The sequence below is a fragment of the Leguminivora glycinivorella genome, chromosome 6 (assembly GCF_023078275.1).
Source record: "Leguminivora glycinivorella isolate SPB_JAAS2020 chromosome 6, LegGlyc_1.1, whole genome shotgun sequence".
Taxonomy (NCBI): Eukaryota; Metazoa; Arthropoda; class Insecta; order Lepidoptera; family Tortricidae; genus Leguminivora; species Leguminivora glycinivorella.
In genome coordinates this window covers 13,307,864-13,328,856 of record NC_062976.1, presented here as the reverse complement: position 1 = coordinate 13,328,856, position 20,993 = coordinate 13,307,864, and the positions used below count along the sequence as shown (strand labels likewise).

At 37.3% G+C, this 20,993-nt stretch overlaps 1 protein-coding gene across 1 annotated transcript in view; it reads left to right on the top strand.

Annotated features, from left to right (window-relative positions):
• The first annotated feature begins 3,290 nt into the window (after positions 1–3,290).
• LOC125226868 overlaps positions 3,291–20,993 on the top strand; it is a 162,004-nt gene continuing 144,301 nt past the window's right edge. Inside the window, exon 1 of the mRNA XM_048131022.1 lies at positions 3,291–3,488. Within this exon, the coding sequence (XP_047986979.1) occupies positions 3,393–3,488 (96 nt within the window). The 5' untranslated portion in view covers positions 3,291–3,392. The remainder of the gene's footprint in view (positions 3,489–20,993) is intronic.

Sequence of the window (20,993 nt, the reverse complement as noted above, 5' to 3'; positions counted from 1 at the left end):
ATTTGGCTAGTCTGTGGCCAAGAGTAAGTCCATTTATAATAATAATAAAAATATGTTCGGAATTCCAAGAACTACATAGTTACAGGATCTAGTGCCGATTTTTTTTTGCAATAGCTGGCTTACCCGAAGTCACAATTGTTGATATGTACTTGATTTTAATTGAAACTCATTTTTTAAATATTTTGATTGCGCTTCAGTTAAACCTCTTTGGTAAAATATATTCTGACCACCTTGTCGGGTGGTTTCGACAAGGTTTAAAAACGAAATATAAAGTGACACTTGATACGTAAGTCAAGTCAATAAGAAAGAAAAACTGAAAAACTGATCTAGTACATATTGAAAAAAATGTAATTCAAATTAAAGAAAATAACTAAAGGGATCCCCTATCAAATTAAACTAAAACCATACCAGTGAAAACACTTGGCCAAGGAGGGAACCAGTGCATCTTAATCGGTGAGTTATTCCGCATCCCCATATTTACCTACCTCATGAGTTACATCATCACAAAACAACAAGGAATAATTTCATGTCATTCAAGGATGATTTATATAGGATGTACAATCTTCTAACTACACTGATGATCATGAAATAAAACTATGGAAACGGATTAAATCGCGTATAATGAATTCATCCCGACGTTTCGAACACTTTACAGCATTCGTGGTCAACGGGTGACTGAGGAAAAATTACAATGTACAAAAGCTATCCACATACAAGAAATATTAACGAACCAACGAACGAACGTCGGGATGAATTGTAAATTCATTATACGCGATTTAATCCGTTTCCATAGTCAGCGCCGGCCCGCGCACTCGATCAGGGTAGAGCGAGATATAGATTTGGCGCCCCCCCCCCATGGCATATTTTGGGGTATTTAGACTTCACAGGGTGCTTAACTGCTTATGTGCGTTCCCGACTTCTAGGCCTTTTTTGTTATCATTTTTATAACACTAAAAGTTAATTAGGCCACAATAACTCTGTCAGCATCGGGATGCCTTAGACATTTGTGATTTGCCACTACGTGTCCTTCAGTTTCCTAGTGCTTAGAAGTTCGTTCATCATCACGCTTACGCTCCTTTGACTCGTACAAAATTGCGCTTCTCTGAGACGTTTTGCGCCTTTGGCTTTAAGATTAACTCGGCTTTGGATAGTCGGATAAACACTTAGCATTAGGATAGCGAAGTAACTTTGTCTTTGTCATTCGGCCTCACAACAATCGTGGTTCGTCAAGAGCTAAATTCATCTTTCAGGGCGCCCTAACCACAGCTCCCACCTTATGAATGTTGTACCTACATGATGGCTCGTGGTGCAACTTTTCAGATAATCTGAAATTATGAGTCTCAATCACAAATCTAGATTTTCAATAGCTGATTAAAATTCATTCCCGGCTCCCTGCCATTTTGAGCTATGTGTGCGGCACGCAATGACGATTTTGGCACCCTCTTACCATTCGGCGCCTAGAGCGGCCGCTCCACTCGCTCTACCCTTAATCCGGCCCTGTCCATAGTTTTATTTCATGAGTAACTATCGCGGTAACCGAAGACAATATTATACACTGATGATGCCTATAATTTTTTTTTTCAGAATATGTATTGACGTCATATCATGATATTAAAATAAAGAAGAATGTCATTTGTTCTTATAAAAAATAAAAACACGCAAAAATATTTTGGGGAAAATATAATTTTTGCCACTTCCAGGCTGCGAAACAGCGCCATCTGGTTTTAAGCCTAAAAGGCCCACTGCTGTTTGCAGCCACTGAAATATTATTTTTTGTTAGATAAGTATGTTATATGTGATGTTAATTTCAGACAACACTCACATAAATTAATTTACTTAAGTTTATCCTCTAATGCGATTGTCAGTACCAAGGTATCATCATGCAATCTAATTCCGAAAGTTAGGCGTTCTCTATCCAGTATAAAAACGAGTTTTAAAAAGTTTTAATGCTTACTTTTCCTTAGATACAATACTGCACAAGTGCGCGTCGGCTTGGCTTACAAAGATATTTTTCACCACACCTACTGTACTTCTGCTCTCTTGATACTTCGTAAACAGATGGCAAAATTGCATTTTGTCCACAAGAGTGCAAAGTAAGCTGGCTGGTAGAATTGGCCTAGTATAAATGATGATTTTTTTGTAATAAATATTTAATAAATTGGTGCAATGGATTTAATTTAATTTGATGTTTTAACGTTAATATTTCGTTCGTGCTGGTGTGGTGAAAAAAATCGTGTTTCATTCGGTGGCAAAGTTTGTTTAACCTTCGTGCCTTGAATCCCTCACAAGGCTCATTTCACTTTTTTAACTACTCGTGGTTCAATATTGGAATCTTTCGCTTGCTCGGATATAAATATAGGCACGTGCGGTTAAACAACAAATTTGCCCCCTTGTAAAACAAATAACTATTTATTTAATGAAATTAAAATATGGAAACGGATGATAAATTAACAATAAGTTTCGAACTGGATACCAATCTTATTTCCGGCAGACGGCTCAACGACTCGCCCCCACAAGACGGACCTCTCAAACACCCAGAATTGAAGCTCTGTCGAGAAGTGTGAGCCACTTTCCTCTATCTTCTCAATAACTGTTAACAGCCACTGTGCCAACTTCACTTCCCGAACTTCATCTTTTCCGCACTTGTGTCATAATTTTCTAAGATATCAATGCATTTAATGAGACATTCTGAAATGCAAATATACGAGTATATGAAATGACAGGCGTGATAATAGTGGGGGTAAACGAAACCAAATGGGGTAAGCGCAAATAGATGTTTCGTACGTGCACCCCCCGCAGGAGGCACTAAAAATGTATGCTATATATCACTCAAACATAAAAGAGGCTTATATCTCGAATAAGGATTTCGTTCGCTACGAGCGATGCATGATACTATGAATAGACAAGTAGGACCGCGAAAACTCAACGAACGATAACGGAAATCAAGGAAATGTAAAACATCGAAATAAACAAAGTCCATTCTCATCCGTGTTTGAAGAATCAAGAGAGCTTTTACCAGGTGGTGTGGTGAAAATGTACATTTTAAATTAGTTGTTCTAGATATTCTATTGTTGTCTGGGGCATATAGGTACTAGGAACGTTCCTATTTCATTGTAATGTATAGAATATCCAATATAACTCGTCGCGCTAAATTCAATCTCGGGGCAAAGATGAAATAGTGCGCGTGACAAATCAACAATACGGCTCGTCAAGATGCATGGAGGAAAGTGGTCGCATGAGTCGCATCGTTCGTGCTCGTAATGTTTAGTTGATAACCGAGAGCCGCGCGCGCCGCCTGTGCCAGCGCCCACGCACACACGTGCACGCCGCGTCTTATCAGTCGACAACATAACACCATTAACGTGCCGGGTACCCTCGAATCATAATCGTTAATGCAGGCTCAGTTAAAAGGCTGTGTCACTGATACAAGGATTGAACAGGAGACAACCGTCGGCACATGCCCAGTGTTCGCTAGCAATTATTTCAAGGTAGCTATTTCAAGTTACTTAGTGTTTATTTGTAACCATCATACATTATGTATTGGTAACTGAATTGAGTGCCTGCACTGCCCGATGCCCGATGACCTACCTGTTGCTGAACGTTATCTTGTCTTAATGTACATAGCTCGGTTTGGTCTGTTTAGATTTTATGTTTTCAGTTTGTTCTTCCAAGATAAAATTCTCAATCAGTTCGTCTAATTCCTATCGTAACTTCCGAAATCCTCAATTAATTTGTGACGATCTAAGGATTATGGCTGCCACAAATATTCGGCAGCTGTTCCCTAAAGGTTTGTTTTGCCGGTATATACCGAGATACATAATTACTTAAATTGTTGTGTAAGTTTTATTAGTCAACCTGATTAATTTGATTTTGAGTAGCCAGTTAGGTGTTAGACAAAAGAGGTTCTACTTAAAATCTTGAATTCTCATTTAACAATCACAACACATCAAATATCGAACGTTTTAAATGAACTCAAGCTTTTCTCGCCTTTCGGCCCGTTTCACACTTGTGTTTTCATGCCCCTCATTATGTACCAGTCACATAAATAACATCTACTGACATCTACTATGCATCTTTAGGAATGTCTTGCAATGGCTGAAAAAAAAAACTATTTTGTGCCTAAGTACCTAAAAGGGCTAAAAGTAAGTACTTACCTTACTATCCCCTAAACTGTCTGCATCAGCAACATTAAACTTGTTTTGGCATAATAAATTACCAAGCTCCGAAAATATTATGGTCGTCCTACGGATTCCCACCTGCAGTTTCGTTGATTTGTACAGTGTCGTTCGTTCCATGTGCGGAAATTATGCTGTCCGATCTCTGATCTCAACTTTTAGACAGGAAGTGAGAAAATTAACTAAAATCGATTGATTATTTTCTAAATGTCGTTTTTAAATTTTAAATAAAAAAAAACTAAATCAAAACTAAACCCAAAACCCATCCAATAAAAACAAAATAGATCGTGATCAGCAGCGCAGGCTTCGTCAAGTGGACATAAAACAAATCAGCTACAGGCTTTGTAGGGGCATTTTAAATTAGGGTTAGTAGTAAAGCTTTTGTTTTTAATTGGTCTTGACGATAGGATACGGTCTGCAGTAAGCTAGGTATGTAGTTTAGGCCCACCTGCACCAACTAATTAACTTAGGGCGTGGGGGGTTAGCGGGCTGTCATCTGTCAAATTCCATACAAAATGGAATAACCCTCGGGTTAACTCTCCATTTTCGTTGGTTCAAGTGGCCTTTATACTTTTATATATTTAAACTTTTTAATTTTATACCTTTTATTTACAATTTTCATGTCACCTTTTATGTCGGTAGTTATGTTATTTTGTTTCGCAGTTGTCATACATTTTTACCAGCGATTTTGATGATTGTGATGATGATGAAGATGATTTGTTCAAAACTTCCGAACACAATATTTATATCACTAATTGTGCTAAATATAGTAAGATTAGTACTTAAATAAATACTTACGCCGTGTCTTGCGTGGGCGACGGTCGCGCGACCGTCGCCGTCGCGTCTCATACTTCCATATCGATAAGGTTTGATTTCGTATGCGTCGCATCGCCGTCGCGCGACCATCGCGCGACCGTCGCCCACGCAAGCCACGGCGTTAGGCGTCGAGAATAATGTTATCTTAAAAACGTTACTTGGGTAGTAAAAATAGTACCTATCCGTACCGTAGGTAACAGGATAAAATAACACAAATGATACCTATTTATATTTTGAAATTGCTGTTAAATAACTGTGATTTATTTATTTTAATTGTAATGTTTGGATCATATGTTGTCTGCAATAAACGGATTTATTATTATTATTTAGTTCGACGGTCGCGTTCTGTGAAGTACTCTTATAAGAACAAAAATATCTGGACAGTGAACCCTATGGGAAAACAAATTACCCTTAAGGTTAACGTACTCAGTAATGGCGAGCACAAACAATTTTATGAAATTATTAATTATATCCGTTTATCTTCATCTGCTTCGCAATACAAGTAAAACGCTGGTTTTAAAAACCGGCCAAGAGCGTGTCGGGCCACGCTCAGTATAGGGTACCGTAGTTTTCCGTATTTTTCTCAAAAACTACTGAACCTATCAAGTTCAAAACAATTTTCCTAGAAAGTCTTTATAAAGTTCTACTTTTGTGATTTTTTCATATTTTTTAAACATATGGTTCAAAAGTTAGAGGGGGTGGGACACACTTTTTTTTCCTTTAGGAGCGATTATTTCCGAAAATATTAATATTATCAAAAAACGATTTTAGTAAACCCTTATTCATTTTTAAACTTGTTGGGGTTTGAATGAAAAAACAGGGGGGGGGGGGGGACACCCTAACAAAAGATTTTTTTCCACTTTTTATTTTACCACTTTGTCGGCGTGATTGATATACATATTGGTACCAAATTTCAGTTTTCTAGTGCTAACGGTTACTGAGATTATCCGCGGACGGACGGACGGACAGACAGACATAGCGAAACTATAAGGGTTCCTAGTTAACTACGGAACCCTAAAAACGCATTTATTAAAGCCCTTGACTAAAAACCGGCCAAGAGCGTGTCGGGCCACGCTCAGTGTAGGGTTCCGTAGTTTTTCGTATTTTTCTCAAAAACTACTGAACCTATCAAGTTCAAAACAATTTTCCTAGAAAGTCTTTATAAAGTTCTACTTTTGTGATTTTTTTCATATTTTTTAAACATATGGTTCAAAAGTTAGAGGGGGGGACGCACTTTTTTTCCTTTAGGAGCGATTATTTCCGAAGATATTAATATTATCAAAAAACGATCTTAGTAAACCTTTATTCATTTTTAAATACCTATCCAACAATATATCACATGTTGGGGTTGAAATGAAAAAAAAAACAGCCCCCACTTTACATGTAGGGGGGGGTACCCTAATAAAACATTTTTTTCCATTTTTTATTTTTGCACTTTATTGGCGTGATTGATATACATATTGGTACCAAATTTCAGCTTTCTAGTGCTTACGGTTACTGAGATTAACCGCGGACGGACGGACAGACAGACATGGCGAAACTATAAGGGTTCCTAGTTGGCTACGGAACCCTAAAAAGGCTTCGCGGATAGGACTGATGAATCTCTACAGATTAGATGAATCCCATCATAACAAAATTTCGTGTAAAATGTTGCCAAGACCGTGCCATATAAGGATCTCAGAAGGTTAGAGCTTCTAACTCTAAAAGCCCAGCCATCACACACTCTACTCTACGCCTTAGTCAAGATACCTACGTTACAACTTATTGTAAGGTAGTTCTTAAACTACCTATTGTTAAAAAAAAACTAAATTTTTTTTTAAATCTTGACGATCATTCTTATAACAAAGCCTCTTTGTATAAATTTTCTGACTTTTATCATCTAAACTGAAATAGTACATTTCGATACAAGTGCGAAAAAGAGGAAGTTCGAAACGAGTGGCGATAAATTAAAACACGACCGAAGGGAGTGTTTTAAATCGACACGAGTTACGAATTCCCTTTTCGCACGTGTATCGAACGATGTTTTTCAGTACAGATGGACCTCCGAAGTTTCGACCTGCCATATAATGAACCACTTCTCGCACTAGTGTGTAAAAAAAACACCATCTGTACTGAAAAGTCAGTTAAGTGCGTTAACCGCCCCTTGAGGGGTTGGGGGACCCCTTACAAAAAAATTTACCTGTAAAATTTTCTTACTTTAAAATTTTTAGTTGTTTGTGTATTAATAGAAGGTTCTGTAAAAACATACTAAATTTAAGCTTTTTAGGACTTCGGTCAGCAAATGACGAAATCGGATTTTTTCAGATATCAATAAAATCTAAAGTATAAGAGCTATGCAATCGAAACTTTATATATTTAATTAATTTGCTACTGCCATTGAAATCATATCCTGAAAATTCTGTATAATTCAAACCCACAAGTTTAAAAGCTTCTAGAAAAGGTATTGCGCTTCGCTTGGCTTGTGTTGGCTGGACACTAACAGAACAAGCGTCTATGACGAGGAAATGGACTCGTTATTACATATAAAACTTACGGCAAATCAACTTTTCTTTGACCAACTTTTTGGTGAATATTTTCTTCGGGATTTCATTGAATATTTTGACAAATAATGTCTGTGATGCTTAATCACATGTTTAGTAGCGTCATCACTCATAAAATTCGCTATTATTCGATGCACAACTTATTGGAAAGAGCTTATTTGCAAACTGTGTTCACATGGACCGATTGTTGACATTGACAATCTGATCTGTAAAGCGAGTGATGTTCCGATATTGCGTCTTGGTTCCAATTACAAGTCAGAGAGGTAATAATGACTAATATTGATTATTATACTTCCTGAATATATCATTCAATGTAACAATTAGGAACAAATGTGATCTTTCATTGCGAAATTACTTACTAAATTGATTTAAACAATCTTTCACAAAATAATATTTACGTAAAAATATTTACGGAACGCTCCACTATTGGACTACATAGGTATCAATACCAATAGCTCTGTCTCTCTCTAAAACAGGTGCAATCTGCACGTGTTAATAAGCAAACATCCGCGTGATGATCGTGAACTTTATTGCGTAGGGCGTATGACTTAGTAAACAAAGCACTTATGATCTTTTCTTTTGTGAGTCCCAATTGTGTCCCAAGTCCCAGTTATGTCCCAATTATGTCCCAAGTCCCAATTATGTCCCAGGTATGTCCCAGTTATGACCCAAGTCCCAATTATGTCCCAGGTATGTCCCAGTTAAGTCCCAGTTATGTCCCAATTATGTCCCAAGTCCCAGTTGAGTCCCAATTATGTCCCAAGTCCCAATTATGTCCCAAGTCCCAATTATGTCCCAGTTGTGTCTTAATTATGTCCCAAGTCCCAATTATGTCCCAGTTGTGTCCCAATTATGTCCCAATTATGTCCCAATTATGTCCCAATGATGTCCCAGTTATGTCCCAGGTATGTCCCAGGTATGTCTCAGTTGTGTCTCAGTTATGTCCCAATTGTGTCCCAAGTCCCAATTATGTCCCAATCATGTCCCAATTAGAATCTATAAAAGGGTCGGAGCGAGCCGACGCGCGTCATTCTTAGAATATCTATAAGACTAACAGTGTCTCTGGCTATCGCGTATTGTACTGGTGAGTGAAGTTGTTCTGTTATTGTTTCTCTGTTTGTTTTTACTTGGAAATTATTCTAAGTGATTGTAAATTTTGAAATTGTGTCTGTGTTTGATTGTGCGGGGACAATATCGTCGTACAGTTGAACTTAGACCTGTGGTGGAATTGCTTTACCGTCAGTTGTGGGGTTTATTTTAGTGTTCTATTTATTGTGTAGGGTTACATTTCAATTAAAGTGTATAGTGAAGTTTTCTGTGCTTTGTTTCATGAGTGCCGTTAAGCAATACAAAGACTGGGTCGATGTATAGCTGGTGTTTGGTGATAAGTCTGTGTTTGGTTTTGTAGGGAGTAATTCTTGCAAAACTAAGCTTAGATTATAGCACGTAAAGGAAACTTCACTCGTTTGTTTAGTTGGTCAGTAAAATTGAACTTAGTAACTTTCTATGGGGTTATTTTATAAGAGTTATAAGCCAGATCATTGTTTGTGACAGACTGTTGTCCGGTTAAGCGCTTTATACCTTGCGATGTTAAACATAAGGCGTTTAGGAGTCTTTTTGTTCCAAGTGGAGGCTTGGGCGCTTTTTTATATTTACAAAAGCGTACTTTCTCACCGGTCTCAAAGAGTCCAACTGTTAGATGGAAGTGAGGACTTTCACGATTGACGAAAGACATTAGGAGTAATCCTTGCTCACTGAAGTCGGCAGTATTTGAGGCTGGGGTCCTATATATAAATATAATTATTTACTCGGTGCTCTGGTTCATGCTGGTGTTGGTCGCTGGGGATTTCGGTTGTGATTGATCCATATCTAAGTAAAGTTTGATCGCAGCTGGGTCTCCCATGTGGTTGGTACTGGTGTGTCCTAGAATACTGGATATATACACGGATAGGGCGATCTACTCTCTGCTACCCTAGCCTGCGGGCAAAAGCAGAGGGGGGGATCAGAACACAAGCCTATAGGTTGCCTATCTCAGCTTCGCTGGCTGAATTGTACAGTTCTAGTAGGGATACACTTGTGCATATTCTGAACATTAGATCTATGGTAAGTGATGGTCTGTGTTTCAGATATGCTAGAGTAGGGAAAACGATAGGATTAGGGTAGCGTCACACACTATTTCTATGAAAGTAGGGTTCTTTTACGATTGGTCTTAAAATATAATTGGTCAATGTGTATTTATATGGTGTAAATGGACTTTAAATGTGGTGTATACTATCTTAAACTGCTTGCTAAAACTTTGAACTCATAAAATCTCTTATTACTTAATTTACCTGAGTGTAATTAATAATTGTGGTAGCAATTTCTGATCTTTTGGTGTAGCGACGGGACGCTAAGTGTTGCTAACTGGGTTTTCAAGGTAAATTCTATCAAGTTGGTTAGGGAAACAAACTGTCTTTGGAATAAAAAGCATAGGTTTGTTATAGGGTCCAGTGGCATGCGAGCGCCGTCCACTGATGAAAAGTCAAAAGCTTCGTGGAGTTAGTAGACTTACTTGTTTTCATAAAGGTTAGCGACTACTCGGCGTTTCGTTAATACATTAGAAGGGTCGAGAAGTTATGGTCTATTCTCAGTATTGGGGAAAAGGGTGGTTTAGCTAGGAAAAAGAAACAAAACAAAAAACAGGGGGTTAGTTCTTAGATAGATAGCCCTTCAGGCTTACTTGCTTAGGTTCCCGATAAAGTGGTTTGGTCGGGTCAGGGGTCCTATACCACATCGCAAGTTTGTACCCAAACCAGGACCACTAATAAGGCGTAGTGGATGATTACCAAAATATTTTTTAATATTTATTTCATATATGTTTCACTCACTAACTTCTATTCTAAAATTTTCTTCATTACGTCATTAATTTTTGTCACATATAACTTTCTAGGCCTAAATCTGATAAAATACTCTTTTATAACACTATATTATTATGCTACAATAGCCTTTATTCTTCTTTAAGATATAAATAAATAAAAAATTTAAATATTAGTCAAAAATACAGCTGATACTCATTAAAGGATCTGGGTTATCGCGGATCACATCGAAGGGTTCTACATATTCACACTAGACGATCACAAGGCCAAATTTACGGGGTATTTTTAAAGGGTGGTTAGTTGTAAGAATGTTTAGTCAAGTAAGTAAGTAAATAAGTGCGTGAGCGGAGGTTTTGTTACAACACTACCGTGCCCCCATATTAAAATTGTTATGATGATACTGCAAATCCTTCCTTATATGTACTTTAAAAAACCGGTCAAGAGCGAGTTGCATTCGCCCAAGAGGGTACCGTACAAATTTCTTTATAAACAAAGGTTATTTTTGAATTTTTTCGCGTATGTGTAGTATGAGACGATAGTATTAGCTAAATATATATTCATAGTTCTGGATCAACGGGTTTAGGTTTTCGTTGTTTGCTGCACATAAACTATCTTTTTTTTTTAAGTTCTTTGTACATGGTGCATTTTAAACTATCTAAATTCACTGCGAATTTCCTTTTTTTTTAGTTTAAGTATCTTTTTTTTTAGTTCAAAAACGTACAAAAGGGTTTATGGTGCAATTTAAAATTAATAAAAATAAATTAATTTTAAGTAACTTATTATTGTCTAAATTCACTGCGAATTTCCTTTTATGAGGTAGGCACGCAAATGGAGGAATAGTTTATGGTTAATTCCGAAGTAACAAATGCCTTCAGGAACGGGGAACGGTTTTCCTTTTTCCTATACTTTTGCCTCGTCGGTACATTTTCTGTAATAGACACCTAATAAATGTTCGTAAAATTCGTTTTATAGACATTTTCTCCCTAAAATCTGACTGAGGAAATGAGATGCCCTGTTCAATATTTACGTAATATGAGTAATATCGTTTCTGTAGGTTCGTTCATAAATAACTTTTCGGAGCCCTGCCTTACATAGTCATAGGCAGGCCTCGGATTATTTTTCGCATGGTAAGATGAAAGAAAACTATGGAGTCGATATTAAAACTAAACTTTAATTCATATTCATACTCATACTCACTAATTTTCTTAGTCCCGTAATACTTTTGTCCCTTGTGCAGGTTGACAGATCGAAAATGTTAATCGAAAATTAATCTTACTGAATGTAATTAAAATTATTTATGTGGTGTGATTTGGGAAGCCTTTTGCTTGGTAAAGGGTTACATTTACCCTGTAACTATATCAAATTAGTTACTATTTTGTTTGGTTCAGACTACTTTGTTGCGGTAAACGTAATGCTAAGTACTATACTCCAATTGCTAATTCGAGTCCAAAAAAACTACGACAGATACGTCAATGTCACAGCTGTCAATGTCACTTATGTCACTGTCAAAATACTTTTCATGTTATTGATACCTGAAGTGATACAAGCGCAATACCAACTTTACAACTAAAAATCACGGAAAAAAAGAAAAAAAATCGAGCGACCTAGTATTTATGTACATAATAAAAGACTATTAAATATATAAATCAAAGGATTGAAATAAATAATAAATAATTTATCTTGGCGTGTGTTTTTATAAAAAAGGATTATACTATTTTACAAACATTTTATTGCAGTGGCAACATCGTAGTAGTTTTTTTGGACTCGAATTAGCAATTGGAGTATAGCTGATTTATCAAAAATCATTTGCATGTCAATGTCATGTCAATCATTCAAGACGCGATGTGTCACTTAATTATTTATTGCAATCGGTGCGTGCAATAATTACGTAAACAATTATGTCTGATCCGCAAGTTTCTGCAATTTTATACTGGATAGAACCTTACAAAGATCTAAAATACGATCATGAGAAATGTGTTACTAGTACTTAGCATTATGTTTACCGCAACAAAGTAGTCTGAACCAAACAAAATAGTAACTAATTTGATATAGTTACAGGGTAAATGTAACCCTTTACCAAGCAAAAGGCTTCCCAAATCACACCACATAAATAATTTTAATTACATTCAGTAAGATTAATTTTCGATTAACATTTTCGATCTGTCAACCTGCACAAGGGACAAAAGTATTACGGGACTAAGAAAATTAGTGAGTATGAGTATGAATATGAATTAAAGTTTAGTTTTAATATCGACTCCATAGTTTTCTTTCATCTTACCATGCGAAAAATAATCCGAGGCCTGGTCATAGGTAGTAAGTATTTACCGATACAGAAAATGTCTTTTGATTCTAAATAAAATAAAAAATAGTATTTTAGTGAGACCACGCCAGTGTGATATGAGCTTCAAAGAATATGTATAAGATCCTATTTGGCGTAGGCACTAGTTTTACGAAAGCGACCGCCATCTGACCTCCAACCCGAAGGGTAACCAGGCCTTATTGGGAATTAGTCCGGTTTCCTCACGATGTTGTCCTTCACTGAAAAGCGACTGACAAATATCAATGTAATTTCGCACAACGAGCCGGGATTCGAACCTGCGACCTCCGACACCTGAACAATATCAATCTTAATAATCACGTTAAGTAAATATATAGGGGGGCCATTTTTTCAAAGTTGTCCACGCCACTTTTTTTTTGGATTTTTTTATTCCACTCAGTATAATTTCCACTCAGAATCGCGAGCTCTTTCAATCCTAATGGGAGAAAAAAAGTGTCCCAAGGTTTTTTCCCCATCCCGTTACCATTTTTTCATACATTTTGTATGGCGGTAACGGAATGAAAGGTTTGAAAAATGTCATGGAAATCTTGGGACATTTTTTTTCTCCTGTCAGGATCGAAAGAACTCGCGATTCTGAGTATGAATCGGGTAAAAAATACCCATGTGGCAAAAAAAGTGGTGTGGACAACTTTAAAAAAAATCCCAGGTAAGTACTTTGTTTCCTTCATTAAGACGAGCTTGTCGACAGCAAAAATATACCAATGTTGATATTTGATATCTATAGACCGTCTCTAGGGACCACTTACCGAATCTCGTATTTATCGGTTGGCTGGACTCGGTGCTGTGACATTGATACGTTGTCAGTGTTGGGAAAATGTAATTGAATTACTAATTAACAATTGCAATTACAAAAGGTAATTACAGCAATATTTCAGTTACACGTAGAATGTAATTGCGCATTCAATTAACTTTTACATTGTAATTTGTAATGTTAATGTTGAAATGTGTAATTTATTAGCAGTGATCGGGGATTTGGATGCCACGCTGCGGGATGTCAAGTAGAAACAGTGATATGGATATATATATGCCGTCCGGCCCGTGATAATTTGTCTTATGTGATAGTAGACAAATGATAAGAAGGATCGCCTGGTGGTAAGCAACTACCGTGGCTCATAAACAATTCCCTTGTAGGTAACATACCTATTTATAAAATAAACGATATTGAATAAGCAAGACGTGTTGGTTATGATATATGAATGATTATATGTATAAAAATAATGAAATAGTACAAAAATTTTGGTATTATTTACGTGGTAAAACTTTCTTTGTCACTAAAAAATAATATATTATCATATGTGTGAATTTTGCACTACATTATTTATCGACAATAAAGTGAACTTTTATATAAATCACATATTTTAACTACCTAGAGGCCTACTAAATTTATTAAGAAAAATAAATTCAGCAGTAGGTAATACCAATGATGATTTGATGTGTTATTTAAAACAACCCGTAATAGAAAATTAGAAATAAATTGATAATTTAAAGGTAGGTACATAATATTATGATAAAAAAACATCTTTTTTTCTAACCATATAAAGCCAGGAATACCGCGGCATATCCATACTAGCATAATGTTTGAGGTCATTCACCCCGTGTGACATCCAAATCCCCGATCACTGTTTATTAGGTACCTACATTACTCAATTACAATTACTTCAAAGGAATGCGTGTTCTATCATATTTGTTTCCAAAATCAGCTGAAAAGGTAGAATGAGTAATAGGTATGTTGTGTATCCAATGTATTTAATGCACACTGAGAGAAATTTGCATTGTGAATTTAACAAGTTCGACTTGTTGCGGTTTATCCGTTTGAATCAGCCAAACGTATGTTTAAAACAATATGTGTCAGGTTGTTTTTATAAAATCGACTTGTTGATTCAAATATATTGCCGATTCAAATGACAAGTAGCTTGTTGTTTGAACCAAAGAGCACGTAGGCGCTATTTTAACCAAAAAACTTGTTGAACGAACATGAAAACTGGTTGTATTTTCTCTCAGTGCATGTTTGTTTGTATGTAATCACTATGCATATTACGGACCAAAACTTGTAATGTAAATTACAATTAGTTCCCGTATTCCGATGACCGATTACATGTAATTAGTAATCTTATAAGGTTAAGATTTCACACAGCGATGTGCCATTCCCGAATTGTTTCCGAGAACAGAGAAATCTATCGAAAACCTTCTCTGGGAGCTAAAACTTTATTGTCGCAAAACCCGATGAATACTAATGTTTACGTTTAGTCGCTTAGTAAATGTAATACTTAAGTAAGATAAATACCATAAAAACTTGAAAGCAATTACTTTGTAACTTTCTTTAAAAGTTGGAAATTTTCTGGAAATTTCTTCGGAAGGGAACATATTCAGAAACCAGAACATTCTCATCGGCACATCACTAATTTCAACACTCCCTTTCCTCCCGTGGGTGTCTTAGAAGTCGACTGTGAGATATTGGATCAAGTTGTGGTGTAAGCGATGTATTCTGCCTGCCCCGTTTGGGAATACAAGCGTTTCTTTGTGTACCTATGTGTGTGTGTTTGGACGTGTAATTAATATATTTATGTAATTAAATTACACAAGTAGGTAATAACTACGTCCAACACTGATACGTGTATATGAGAATGATGTGGGTACACACACTACTCAGTATTTGTGGGTTTGCCGCCAGTTCATGCGTGACGGGCCGTCGCGTCGCGACGGATTCATTAACCCTACGACTGCCAGAAATGCCAACTAATACGGGCACGGCCTAATATCAACCGAGCGTTTCGACAAGGTTACACTCTATCGCGCGGATAATGGTCACATTGAAAGGGTTAGAAATGAAGCCAATACATTTCCAAATGCGTAATCAAATACATATAATAGGATAATTTATTACTAAGTCCCACGATAAGTTCAAAAAGTTTGTCGTTTACTTATACATACATCCAAAACACCCATGACTCGGGCACTAATATTTATTTTGAGCTCATTACCCTAAAATTCCAAGGATACGAACCCAAGTCAAACGGTTTCACAGGCAGGGTCACTAATGTCACTATTCGCTAGTCCAGTGTGCGCAGCCGAATGCACAAACGCTCACGATAATGTCTCTTCCGTAGCTATCTATCTTTATCGCTTTTGCGTATTGGCGCGACAGAGCTAGCCTGCATTTATGGGGGCGTCCATTAATCGCGTCATACGTTTTTGACTTATTTTAGACCCCCCCCTCCCCCATGGTGATCTTTGGTGATATTTTCAGGACCCCCTCCCCCCCTGGCCAATATGACGTGTAATTTTTTGGCAACTTAAGTAGACTTTTTTTCAACCCACGAATCAACCAAATCTTGGCGCGAAATTCAAATTTTCTATGAGAATTAAACCTTCGCCCCCTCATTTTTAAGGTTCCGGCCGTACCTCAAAAAGGAAACCACTGAACCGAAACTACTGAACCGATTAACTTGTTTGGCACACATATGTAAACTTGTGACCCAAAGACGGGCATGTAATTTAAATAATAAAAAAAAACATCTCTAGGGGCCACTTTTGGGGGGTAAAAGTGAAAATTAGAAATCAAAGTTTTTTGAAATACTTTTTTAGCGTGTTACATATCAAATGAAAGAGCGTTAAATGGGCCATTTTTTTTCAAAGTTTTCCACCCCACTTTTTTTTATTTGGAATTTTTTATGTGCTTTCCACTCAGAATCGCGAGCGCTTTCAATCCTAATAGGAGTAAAAAAGTGTCCCAAGGTTTTTCCCTATTCCGTTACCATTTTTTCATACATTTTGTATGGCGGTAACGGAATGGAAGGTTCAAAAAAAAATATGGAAATCTTGAGACATTTTTTTCTCCTATCACGATCAAAAGACCTCGCGTTTCTGAATATGAGTCGCGTAAAAAATACCCATGTTACAAAAAAAGTGGGATGGGCAACTTTGAAAAGATGGCCCTTATACGTATTTCAAAAATATATGTTTTTAATAATTTTCAGTCAAGTAATTTAAGAATACAGGCAAAAATGACCATTCCCTTATCTCGGAAACTAATCATGTAGCATAAAATTTTCACCCGAGGTTGTCTTTAATGTACAGATTACAAGAAAACCTATTAGAAATATATAGTCAAACCTAAATTGGACTTAAAAGAAAAAACTCAAATTACGAATTTCACTCACTGGGGCTGCAAGGAGTTACCAAATCTTTTGAAAGTGTTGAGTGCGTTTGAATATTACATGTACATTCATTTTTGTTTCGTCTTTTTAGGGTTCCGTAGTCAACTAGGAACCCTTTATAGTTTCGCCATGTCCGTCCGTCCGTCCGCGGATAATCTCAGTGACCGTCAGCACTAGAAAGCTGAAATTTGGTACCAATATGTATATCAATCACGCCAACAAAGTGGTAAAATAAAAAGTGGAAAAAAATGTTTTGTTAGGGTACCCCCCTCTAACTCTCTCTAACGAACTCTACATTTGTCAAATTTGCCGCCTTTTTTCAGTGCCATGATTAGGTTGACCGTCTATAACCGACTGTCCGTGTACACGTGATGAGGGCAAACTCGTGATGAGGGCAAAAAAATCTTTGAGAATTAAAAATAACCGACTGCACACAGCTCTTTTTTTCTTACTTGATGGTCTCATCGGAAGATCAGCGCTGGAAGTCACCAGCAACACGCTGAGATGAGGCCATTTCGTGGCACTTCATTCCTTTCTGTTTGTGTTGTAATGTGTAGGTAATTAATCTTGACTGTGTTCACGAATAAATTATATTCTATTCTATTCTGTTCTCTTTGCACTGCACAACGCAAGTTCTGACTGTAAAAGTTGAAATAGCTCTGAAATATGATTTTTTCTTTACGTTAGTGTAACAAAAAAAATACACGTGATATGTTCCTAACCCCCCCACCCCCATGGTGATATTTGGTGATTTTTTCATGACCCCCTCCCCCCCCTATCCAGTATGACGCGATTAATGGACGCCCCCTATGTTGGCGTCTGGCGTCGACGATTGCCTTCGGGCTACGCCGGCAGACCAGTCGTAAAGACTTACCCCCTTATTCATAAACGTACATTTCTATCACACCAATACGTCGGAAAGGGACAAACGAACATTATCGGCTTGATAACTTTAGTGAAAGTTTATGAATAAGGGGGTAAGTCAACAGTCCATCAACTATGTTAGTCATTGTCAAAGTAACATGTACATTTTTTGTATGAAGAGTAAGCGATTTGTAGATTGTGCATTTTACTAGTAAGATACCTACTAGTAAAATGCACAATCTACAAATTCAAGTTGAAAACTGCAATGAAATATGGTGAATTATAATATAATATTACAGCATATTACTAAAAAACTGTAATAAAAAAAGAGCCGGTACTGTATTCTAACACTAATTACTAACACGTAACAACTAGGGATGTCACGAATGTCGCATGCGTTACATTCGCGAATGCGAATGCGAATGCGAATATTCAGAATGCGAATGTGCGAATGCGAATATCGCTGAATTTCATAAAAAACCAAAATAAAAACCAAGCAATCACCAACAACCCGCTAGGTAAAAAATTTAAAATGCTTACTATTGGTCAAAATGCCGAGTACGAACTTCACCCGTACGAATTTGACCTATCTGCGCATGCGCGAATCGACAGTCGACAAGCAGCAATTGGAGCGGCCGGCGCGGGCGAGGAACTAGCTGCGACTTCCACACATTCGCATTCGCAAAACATTCGCATCGTTTGAAGCGAATGCGAATGTCAATGCAAATGTTTAAAAGAATGCGAATGCGAATGCAAATATTCGTAACATCCCTAGTAACAACGTCCGATGATGTAACAACACATGAAACGCAGATTCAATGTCATAGCAAGACTAGCAAGCCAAATTATGGAGACTTTGATGACTTTTTTACCAAAAGTAGACAGTATTTTACCAAAACGGAGTTTATAGAGTTTTTAGAGCCCATCAAAATATAAAAACCATAAAAGCTAAATATCCCATTAAAAAAAACAACGCGCTTTTGTTTCGCTTAGTATCTCATTAATAAATCTTGGGCAAAAGAGCCAACCGACCCGGCTGCGAAAAGCTCTTTTACTTATAATAAGTACCTGCCTACAGTACCTACTTTATACTTATTATTATTATTATTAGCCCACATTGTCCCACTGCTGGGCAAAGGCCTCCCTCTTACTCTTCCACGTATCCCTATCCTCGGAAGTCTCCCACCAGTGTGTCTCAAAGGCCTCGAGTTCGTCCCGCCATCTTTGACGTGGTCTACCCCTTGGTCTACTTTATACTTACTAAAATTTATTACTTATTCAATTCGTCTAGTCGCGGCAGAATAGCCATGTTTCATTTTAATGGTGTTCATAACGTAAAATTGAATAAGCATAAAGTCAAGAAATTGCCGAATGTAATTTAAGTCATTAGTGTCATTACGTTTACAGCCGAAATGGATATAGGTATCTGTATGTATGTATGTAGGTATGCTACTAATAAAACAACAAGATATGAATGAAATCATATAACATCACGATATATACCATATATATACCATGTAGGTACTTGTACTGGATTTATCTAATACCGTCAACGATATTAATTTATATGTTTTAACGTTTTGCGTCAATCTTTCATTAATGTGTCTCCAGCATTCAACTGTTGTTGGCAATAGCAAATTGTATTACACCATATAAAAGAAAATAACAAGTTACGCCGATAGCAAACGTTGAACTCTGAACAAAGCGATGGCGGATTACATAATACTTACTGAAAATAAAATACAAAGCGTAAGAGTCTATACAGGGTGGCTCATTCAAATCGGTGAGTATGGGAAAGTCTGAAACTATTAAGACATACCTTCCTACGAAGATCTGTTCTTAGGAACCATGTCATTGATTTAAAAAAAAAAAAAACTGCATTCATACATTTGAAACAAAAAACTATAGGTGCAGCTTGGGGAATAGAACCAGGTTGTTTTTAAAAAGATAAAAGTAAAAGTAAAGTAAAAGTAAAAAGTATTTATTAAGCAAACACAAAATGAACATATTGGTACATCTGGCGGACCCCAAACTAGGCTGAGCCTGTATCTTGGGACCCTGGAGTGCGAACAAAATTAGAATTATTACTTAACTTAGGTTTATGAAGACTGGAAGAGCCAAGGTAACATTATTTACTACTTGCTACTTATAATATTATTTTTATTTACAATATATACAAGAGTGCGTGTGTGTGTGTGTGTGTGTGTGTGTGTGTGTGTGTGTGTGTGTGTGTGTGTGTGTGTGTGTGTGTGTGTGTGTGTGTGTGTGTGTGTGTGTGTGTGTGTGTGTGTGTGTGTGTGTGTGTGTGTGTGTGTGTGTTTGTGTGTGTGCATGTACATGTGCTTGCGTGTGTGTGTGTGTGTGTGTGTGTTTGCGCGTGCGCGCGTGTGTACGTGAGCTGCTAACCGTATTACCGAGTCAGGAGAATGGTCTCCGTATCAGCATACGAAAGTTCCAGTAACCATGCACCTCTTCACAAACGCCTTGAGCTTATTTATTGTGTAGCTAGCAATAAAATGTTGTTTGGATATGTAATTATACATGCGTGGATGCATGTATCGAGGTGAGCGCTTGGCAAATGCGGATCTGTAATTTGGAAGAGGTACTCTAAAATTACGTCGTTCGAGAAGTTGCGCCAGGATTGGCAGAGCTTTGACATCCACATGAGCTCTAACTATGGCCTTTTGGATATAAAGCCGTCTCACGCTCAGCAGCTTCGTTTGGCGGTAAAGATCATCCGTTGGGAAACGAAAGGGTTTCCTAAACATTACTTTGATTACAGCGCGCTGCGCTCTCTCCAATCGCAGCAATGTGGTCTTGTTAGCGCTACCCCAGACCAAAATCCCGTATTGCAGAATGGATTGGCAAAGAGCGCAGTACACCTGGCGAAGCACTTGCTCCGACGCGCAATCGCGTAGTTTTTTCATGACATATATGCATTTCCTCACTCGTCCACATAACATAGAGATATGCTGCTGAAATGATAAGAACTCGTCAATTATTAGCCCTAGGTACTTTACTATGTGCGTTCTCGCCAACTTACTGCAGGAACATGAATTGGGACTGTTTGCACTGCCAAGATTAGGGCAACCCTTACAGTGAATAGTTAGGCTCTTACCAGGGGGGGCTAAAGAAAAAGATGTTTTGGAAAAAATAAACTTACACTTTTTCTAAATTTATTTTTTATCATGCAGAAACGCATTCGCAGACATCCAGCAGGCTTTCGTGGCGCAGTTGGGAGCGCGACG